At 35.8% G+C, this 8463-nt stretch overlaps 1 protein-coding gene and 1 long non-coding RNA gene across 2 annotated transcripts in view; one reads left to right on the top strand and one right to left on the bottom strand.

Annotated features, from left to right (window-relative positions):
- The window catches only part of LOC106949905 (uncharacterized), a 16350-nt gene extending 7902 nt beyond the window's left edge, over positions 1–8448 (bottom strand). Inside the window, exon 1 of the long non-coding RNA XR_001425495.1 lies at positions 7748–8448. This is a non-coding gene — a long non-coding RNA (uncharacterized LOC106949905). The remainder of the gene's footprint in view (positions 1–7747) is intronic.
- Positions 5522–8389, top strand: LOC106949903 (uncharacterized). Its single transcript, XM_015036459.1, has 5 exons — positions 5522–5823; positions 5937–6212; positions 6407–6480; positions 7151–7343; positions 7697–8389. Exons 1-5 carry the CDS (start codon positions 5763–5765, stop codon positions 7714–7716), a joined length of 624 nt encoding a protein of 207 aa, XP_014891945.1. The 5' UTR covers positions 5522–5762; the 3' UTR covers positions 7717–8389.
- Positions 8449–8463: the final 15 nt, after the last annotated feature.

Genomic DNA, 8463 nt, shown 5'->3' with positions numbered 1-8463 from the left:
CACTGCTTCCTATACATTTCTGATATTAAATCTCTGGAGTACCTCAAGGCCTGCTGCTCGGCCCACTTTCATTGTATGGTCTTAGTAATTACAAAATTAAACAAAAAATATTAAATTTTGCATTTTTATTTAGACTTTTAGCAAGACATTTTAAAATATAACAATTGCAGCCATTAGGTGTTTCTTTTTGTTTTTCTTCCTATGATTAATTGGTTTAAAAAAAAATTACAATAAGTTGAACCAACAACAAATGAAAAGTCTCTTTAGACTAAAGACTGATAAAAGAAAGTTAGTAATATAAAAATGCATAAAGTGTGTGGGAATTCAATCACAGTAAATCAAGTTGGAAAATAATATATAGGTTTATATTCATGAAAACAAATGTTGTGAATATGAAAATGAACACTGAATGGTTATTGCACTTGTTTTAATCTGCTGTTCAGTTTTTTAACTATAATAAAATGTTTTATTCTTGAAAATCCTGGCTAACCGTTGTGTCTGCCTTCTGGTTTGATCAGAACTAGAAAATAAAAGCTCTGCTCTATTTCACACTTATCCTTCCTCTGACTGCTGATTAACGCTGCTTCTGTTTTCTGAACAGATGAGGCGCAGCGCGAGTACCGAGGAGGAAATTCGTCACCAGTATATGGACATCGTTCTGTCAAATTTTAATCCGATGGGTTAATTGATATTAACCCCCCCCCTGCACCTCCCTCCCCAAAACATATTTCACATATATGATGGAAACTTGGTGACCTCCTGACCTCCCTCAGAGACCATCTGCTCACCATTAACTCCTCCTGAACTCAACGCCCACAGATAGCCAGAATAATTGTAAGTGAATAGTGAATAAATAAATATGCTATAATCTAAACCATGTTGGAATAGATTAGGAATGTTGTAACTACCTCTGGTTTTAAACAGATTGTCTTCTTGATACACAGCGTTGGAATTAAATGCCTTTAACTCTTGTTCCATAAGAGACAGAGAAACCAGAGTCTTGCTGCGTGTGTGTGTATCTGTCCTCAAGCATAAGAAACCCGCAGGATATGTCTGACAATCCTTCAGACAATAGCTTATGGTGTGTTATTTGGTGTTTGACTACAGATAAGTGCTGGATCATAGTCTTTAACAGTATATAATATAACCTATAGCAAGGAAGAGGGGCTGACGTCTGACCCTGAAGCCGTTGATGGCTGCCCCAGGATACATTAGGCAATCCTTCTGAAGGAAAAATCATACTCTTTAACAGAACATAAGAAAACCTATATGGGAAGCAGGGCTGACCTCTGCCCTGCACACCAAAGCATTTGTGTGTGTGTGTGTCCCTGCATAAGAGCGGGTAGATACCTCTGAAGGAAAACAACAGTTTAACTGTTTTACTGCAATATTTATGGTAGCACGACTAGTCAGTGCTGACTATGAGTTTGTAATTTCCTTCATCCGTTCCGAAAACAGTTGATTCAATTTTAAAGTCTATAGATACTTTTCTGTAACACCTGCTAGTGTGATGCATTTCAGTAAAAGTTCCTCGTGTGTAATTGTATCTCTTTAAGAATATGTGTCAGGGACTAAACAGGCCCAGGTGAGGCTACTCACATTTACCTTTCAGTTTTCCCCAAAGTTGAAAGTTTTTTTTACACTGCACAACCACGCTCCAAGTGTTGCTCCAACATGGTAAATTGTTTTGTTACCTTTAAAATTATCTACAGCTTTTGTCTCTGACTTATACGCTTGTATGTATTTCTTGGCCCTAATGATTCTTTCCCTCCATCCAATATCTTACACGCTTAAGTGTGTTCACTAACAAAATATAGTACACCTGTAGTTGTTCAGGTTCCATTACTAAAACTTAGAAATGATCAATGTCAACCATAAGTCTGTATTAAAATATTTAGTACAATTTGTATGATTTATTTAGATTTGATGTTTTGATGTGAGCCCTTGGATTTCTATCAATTTATTGAATGATGCTCTGTGTAAATATTTATCAAACTGAATGATCATTCAAGTTTTTTTTTTCTTTCTTTCAATGTTTGTTGCAGAAATTCAAATATATGCTGGCTATCGACCAACAATTCAATCACTGAATCTTTGTTTTGTTTTTTCTCAAGTACCCCCTCTCACAGAGACTTACTTACATCTTCTGATACCAACTTATAATAACACTGACTTAAGTTTGCTATTGGTACACTTTACCTAAAATAAATAAAATAAAAATGAATAAAATGACATGCTCACTACCACCACGCTCCAAGAGTTGGTGACAACATGGTAAATTGTTTTGTTACCTTTAAAATTATCTACAGCTTTTGCTTGACTACCTCAAGGGATTTCTCACATTGGAGAACGAACCGTCTGACTTTCTTTAGCCGACTAAATTTAATCTTACCAAATTTTTGCCGTGGAGCAAACAGGTACTGAGTTTGAAGCGAGGGTCAGATGGCTCCAGCCTTCTGCTAAACTTTTCTCACTGTAAAATAAAATAAAACAGTTCAAGTGAACATCACGTAATTTTCATCAACTTGTTGTTTGTACTCATCTTAAACAAGTGGCAGGCAGGAACTTTTGGATTTAAAAAAGAAAAACAAAAAGGATGCTTTATAAGTTAGTCTATTTAGGTTGAGTCTGCAACAACTAGAATAAAATAAAACGTGAACTATTTGATAGTAGTGAGGATTTTGGGTGGTAAATGTGTAACATTTTAACATACACAGACGTTACTCCGTTTCTACTCAAGCAAACCGAAAGGTTTTGAACAGAACAACTATGTCAAGTAACGACACCATGTATCTTTAATCTATGTAGTAAATACATTGCTGCTGCTGCTGTAAGCAGAAAATATAAGACATTTGCAGAGAATAATATTTTGGATGAGTTTAAGAATATTGTTTGCCAAAATCACACAATGTAGCTACACTTGTCTTTTACATGTTGCAGTAATTGAATCTTTTGGGGCAATTGGTTTGCATAAATTTAAGTAACTACAACCTATTTTCCTGCTTCACATACTTGGTTAGCAATTTTCCAGTTAGCTTCCCAGTCTGAACTTCTGGACGACGTCTTGATTCAGTCAAATCTTCTATCCTGTACCTCCTGTACTCTGATATTCTACTACATCCACTCTGTGAATGTTTTGCTTGCTGGTCTTCTTCATGCTTTGAATGCAGCATCTGGTTTCTCTTACTTTAACCCGCCCAACTTGCACCTGATTGGCATGTTAGCCTTCCGATTCCCTCCCAGTGAGGCGGTGCTTCACAAAGCAAACTGTTTGTCAAACTGTTGATCTCCCTTATGGCTGTTTCAAAAGATGAGAAGACATGGTGACTGACTTTTAGACACTAGTAGCCAGCTCATCCAATTTTTATTTTTACTACATGGCAGCCCTAAAAGTATATACCTTTAAAATATGAATATGTACAATTCCATAATTATTTGATCCAGCGGTGATAGAAGTTTAGTAATAATCCAATTCAGGGATGGCTGTTTCTTAATGTCAGTGTTTCTGCTACTGGAGTGAGACAGTGAGAAGACAGGGAATAGGGTTAAACGAGGATTTAGAAATAAAAATATAAAGATGATGGTTGTATTTACTGGGAGAAAGACTAGTAATCAGGACAGAGTGAGACCTGTAAAACTGTTGGGTCCGTATGATCCCAAGGAGAGAACCGATCATCTGCTCCGACAATGTATTACCCTGTAGGAAATATGTTTGGATACAAGGAGCAGGAACATCACAACATCTTTATATCAGCTATTTTTCATCCTTATATCAGTGATTTAAAACAATTTTTTTTATTTTTGATACCATATGGCAGACAGCAAAGCATGAACGTTAAAGTCAATTATTTTCTTCACCGATAGAAAAGTGCAGGGGTGAATGTAGGGGGGCGGGGGGGCGGTACTGTAGGGTACTGCGTTGTTGAAAATGTAACTTTCCTGTGAATCTGTAAATTTAAATTGTGGAAGAGTTTGCTCCTCTAGCTTTATTTTCCTGACCCAGATTCGGGAGCAAGGATGTTTTCACAAGCTTTTTTGTCATGACTTTATGGTGATTATTATGCTTGTTTTTAGACTTTTTAAACTTTGTGTACTGTGAATCATGCTGAACAGGATATTATGACTTATGTCTTTGAAAACTGCTTCGTAAGTCAAACTCAACATCATGGTTTCTGACAACAGCTTCTTATTATTGCAAGGGATGACCTTCACCTGCTCAGACACCAGGCTATGGTATGTGGGAAAATGTATAGGAAAGAAATGTACATATTTTTAGTTTTACCTCAAAAATGAACTTTTGTTGTTAAAAAAAAAAAAACAATCTTTGCTTTCATCAACCTATAAAACATTGCTCATCATTTCTCTTCAGTCCAGTCCGTTGGGCAAATTGTAACCTTTCATAATACAATTCAGTTGATTTATATAACCCTAATTTACAATTGGTAATCTCGAGACAATTTACAAAAAAAGTAATTCCCATTCTACTGAACAGTGCAGCAATTTAAATGTATTGTCAGTTAAAAAAAAGTTATCAGAGTTAAAAAATGCAGATTGCATCATGTCATTGACTTGTTTATATGCTTTCCCCTGTTCAAATTACTTTTACCGTGTAATGACTTATTTATCCATATTTTCAGGAGAAAATTGTGGAACCAACATTTGCTGCCTTCTTTCTTTGTTTCTTTATTACTGGACACAACTGGAGTTCCATAAAGTCTCGTAGTAAAAGTTCACATTAAGTTTCTGTGGATTTTCTTTTTTTAGTTGCAAACTTTGATCATCAAGCTAATAATCACTTTTGTGTGTATAACCCGCCATGTGAAATATTCCGTTTTTATTCTTAATTATTCAAACGAGTTTCACAACGATGATGATGAATTGACGTCTCTGTGTTTTTGTTTTTTTTCTTCTGGTAGTTTTTGTTGTTACTTTGTGTCGCAATAAATAAAACCAAACGTAAACTTGTAATTCCTTTAAGTGCTGTCAAATAACCTCCAACTGATTCCATTTAATAAACACATGACAGTGCTACAGTTTTGATATGAGCAGCTAGAGAGCAGCAACGTCTTTTGATATTTTTTAGACCTCATTCAGTTCAGAAAATCCTTTGAAACTTCTGAAGGTTTGCGAAACAGAACCAGTGCTGACCTGGACTTTTAACATGATTTCCCACGACAAACAAAAGCAGAACTGAATCTGCTAGACTCTGCAACCATCACCACTCCTGTTGAACTCTATACGTTGTTTACATGCTGGGTATTATTTGTAGTTTTCCACATTCTAGTCAGTAGTCTGGTTATTTGCACAAATCTTTTTGCCAGTTGCGCATTTCGTAAATATTAGATGATTTTTTGATATGCAGCATTAAAACCACGAAAGCTTTGAATTAGCTTCCCTTTGGAATCGATAAAGAATTTCTTAATTGAATTTGAGAACATTTCCTCTGTTTAAAAGTTAGTTTTACAATTTCATGCCAATTTTTGCTCTTCCTTGAAAGAGAGCTCAAACCTTCACTGCATGATAACTGCCTGGTGTTTAATAAGGAGGGCTGTTAAAATGTTTTTTTTTCCGCTAATTTTTCTGTGAAGCAAGACATTAGGCCACACCAGAGGAAGTGGTTATAAACCAATGATAGAAATACGTCTACCTCAGCATTTTGAAGTGTCAGTCTTCTGTTGAGCTGTGACTCCGTGAGCGTTTAATCCGTTTGAAAGCAGACGAACTTGAAGAACTTCCAACAAGTGAGGAGATCACTGGTGAAGATGGCCTTGGCGTCTGTCATCACTTTCTTCCTGCTCTGCTGCTCCGCCATTGGCTCCCAAGGTACAGATCTGTTACAAATGTCTCCTGTTAATGTTTCTAGGTTTCAATTTTATAGGAATATAAAGGATCAGATCGGACGAGTGTGAATAAGGATGTTTCTCTCTGATTTGAAGGTTGTGACCAGTTTGTTGCAGTGGGTGGAAACTTCACTGTTCCTCTGGGATACCAACTAAAACCTGCTGATTCTCTGAAGTGGAGATTTAATGGCATCATAATATTTCATAAAAGACCAGTAACATTAATTCTAGGTAAAAATGATGATATTAATGATGATGGGTCCCTCAAACTAACAAATCTGAAGAAGAACCAAGCAGGACTTTACACCGCTGAGGTTCATGGTAAAAACAGAATGCAACAGGACACAAAGAGCACAAATTTATGTACACTGGGTACGTATAAAATTGGTTACATATTCCTCATTGAGTCAACAATAACCTCTATTTACTCTTTTTCATCGTCTTGCTTTGAAGAACTTTAACTCATCGGTTCATGTAACTGTGACTCCTGAAGATGTCAAACGTGCCGCTCACTGTACTATTTTTACGAGGTCAGAGTTTAATGTGTCATGTTTGATCCCCCTCAGACCCCGTGAAGAAGCCCACAGTAAATATAACCTGTCTGGCCTCAGAGGTCGTCTTTACCTGCAGTCATGATCCGGTAAGGAGATTTGGGATGTTGTATTTTTCCGCAGACGGCAAACATCCATTTTTCTTCCTACTTTTATGGATGATGAAGATGCATTATTGTCAAAGCTAAGAAGGGATTTTTGAGGTTTTGTTTGGTCAGCAGTCATTTTGACCTTGAAACATGGATTCCTTTATTTTGTGATCCGAGTGTTGGCCAAACAAACTGAAATCCAGAAACATTCGAAATTATTTTATAACCTTTTCCAGTCTATCAGAGACTTTATTTGTCATTTGAGCTTTAATTTTGTTCAGTTCTGGACTTAATATGTTTTTTGAAGTCCTTCAGCTCAGTTTTTGTTGTCAGACTGGTTTTTTATAAATCACTTTTTGATTCTAACGGTTTGACAGGAACCAGATCTGAGTGTGGCTGGTGTCATTGATCTCAGCTCTTCAAAAAATTTTATTGTTTTATATGAGGGCCTGTTATATTTTCTGAATATTAACTTTTGTTACATGAAAGGGGGAAAGACTTTAATACAGTGCAGGAAATGTAACATTTTGAGTCATTTTAAAAATTTTATTTTTGCACTGGAAAAGAAGAATGAAATAATAGATCAACATACCAATAACAAATCTTCCTAATTGTTGTTCTTTGTGACTTTCTAATAAAAAAAAAATAAAGTTTGCATTATTCTTTTTAGCAACCTGATGGTATAAACCAACATGATGTCATACAGTACAAGTGGCTCCAGGATGGCGAAGTCATCGTCGACGAAACTGAAACGTCTCTGACAAGAAGCTCTGCAGAAAGCAGAGACATGAATTTCTCCTGTGAAGTTTACAACCAGGCCAGTTCTGAAAAAAGTGACTCTTTTACTCATGGCTGTGTCTCCAGTAAGTATATACAGTGGTTATTACATTGTAAATGTCGAAAGTGGCTCAGCTAATGGCTTTTTCTGCTTCTACAAATTGGAATATTCACAATAATAAACCATTTATTATATTAAAATGAGGCGTGTGTTTCTAAGTTTACACTACAATTATTTTATTTAGCTCCTACAGGCCTCCACCCATCCTGGCTAACCATGATGTCTACCTTCTGGTTTGATCAGTAAAAGTTGATCAAATCATTAATATTCATTTTGTCAGAACTAGAAAATAAAAACTCTGCTCTACTTCACACTTAAGTTTGATGTGTTTTTATATATCCTTCCTTTGATTAACGCCTGCTGCTGTTTTCTGAACAGATGAGGCGGAGCTTGAGTAACAAGCAGGACATTCTTCATCACCATCATCACCTGCAGAGCCTCTGAAGCTGCAGCTCTTTACAAACATTTCCCTGATATTTTATGCAGTTACTTTTTAATCTGTATGACTTGAGTCAAACGTTTCCTGTAGTTTGCTGAACTTTTGACCCGTTCCTCCTGACAGAGCTGGTGAAACACTTACTAATTCAAAGATAACTTTTCTTATTTTTCTGGCATTTAGCAAAGTGTAAAGTGTTTTTGGTAATCATATGTAAATCTCTGGGTTCAATCTATGTATATGTTTATATATACATGTATATTCTGTGAAGGCCCCAGCTTCTTTAGCAGTGGCATTTGTATCTTGTTCTGCTAATGAACAGACAGAAGTCTTCTTTATCATTGTTTTAAGTCAACATTTTTATGTTATGAATATTTTTAATTCATTGAAGGCAATGTTATAAGTTTCTGTTGGATTTTCTGTTTCTCTTTTAGCTGCAAACTTTGATCATCAAACTAATAATCACTTTGTGTTTACAACCTGCCATGTGAAATATTCCGTTTTTATTCTTAATTATTCAAACGAGTTTCACAACGATGATGATGAATTGACGTCTCTGTGGGTTTTTTTTTTTCCTCTGGTAGTTTTTGTTGTTATCTTGTGTCGCAATAAATAAAACCAAACATAAACTTGTAATTCCTTTAAATGCTGTCAAAATCCTCCAACTGATTCCATTTAATAAACACATGACAGTGCTACAGTTTTGATA

This window comes from Poecilia latipinna, unplaced genomic scaffold (assembly GCF_001443285.1).
Source record: "Poecilia latipinna isolate Pla-1442-1.1 unplaced genomic scaffold, P_latipinna-1.0 Scaffold369, whole genome shotgun sequence".
Taxonomy (NCBI): domain Eukaryota; kingdom Metazoa; phylum Chordata; class Actinopteri; order Cyprinodontiformes; family Poeciliidae; genus Poecilia; species Poecilia latipinna.
Note: the sequence above shows the minus strand (reverse complement) of the source record. Positions and strands in the feature narration are given on the sequence as shown.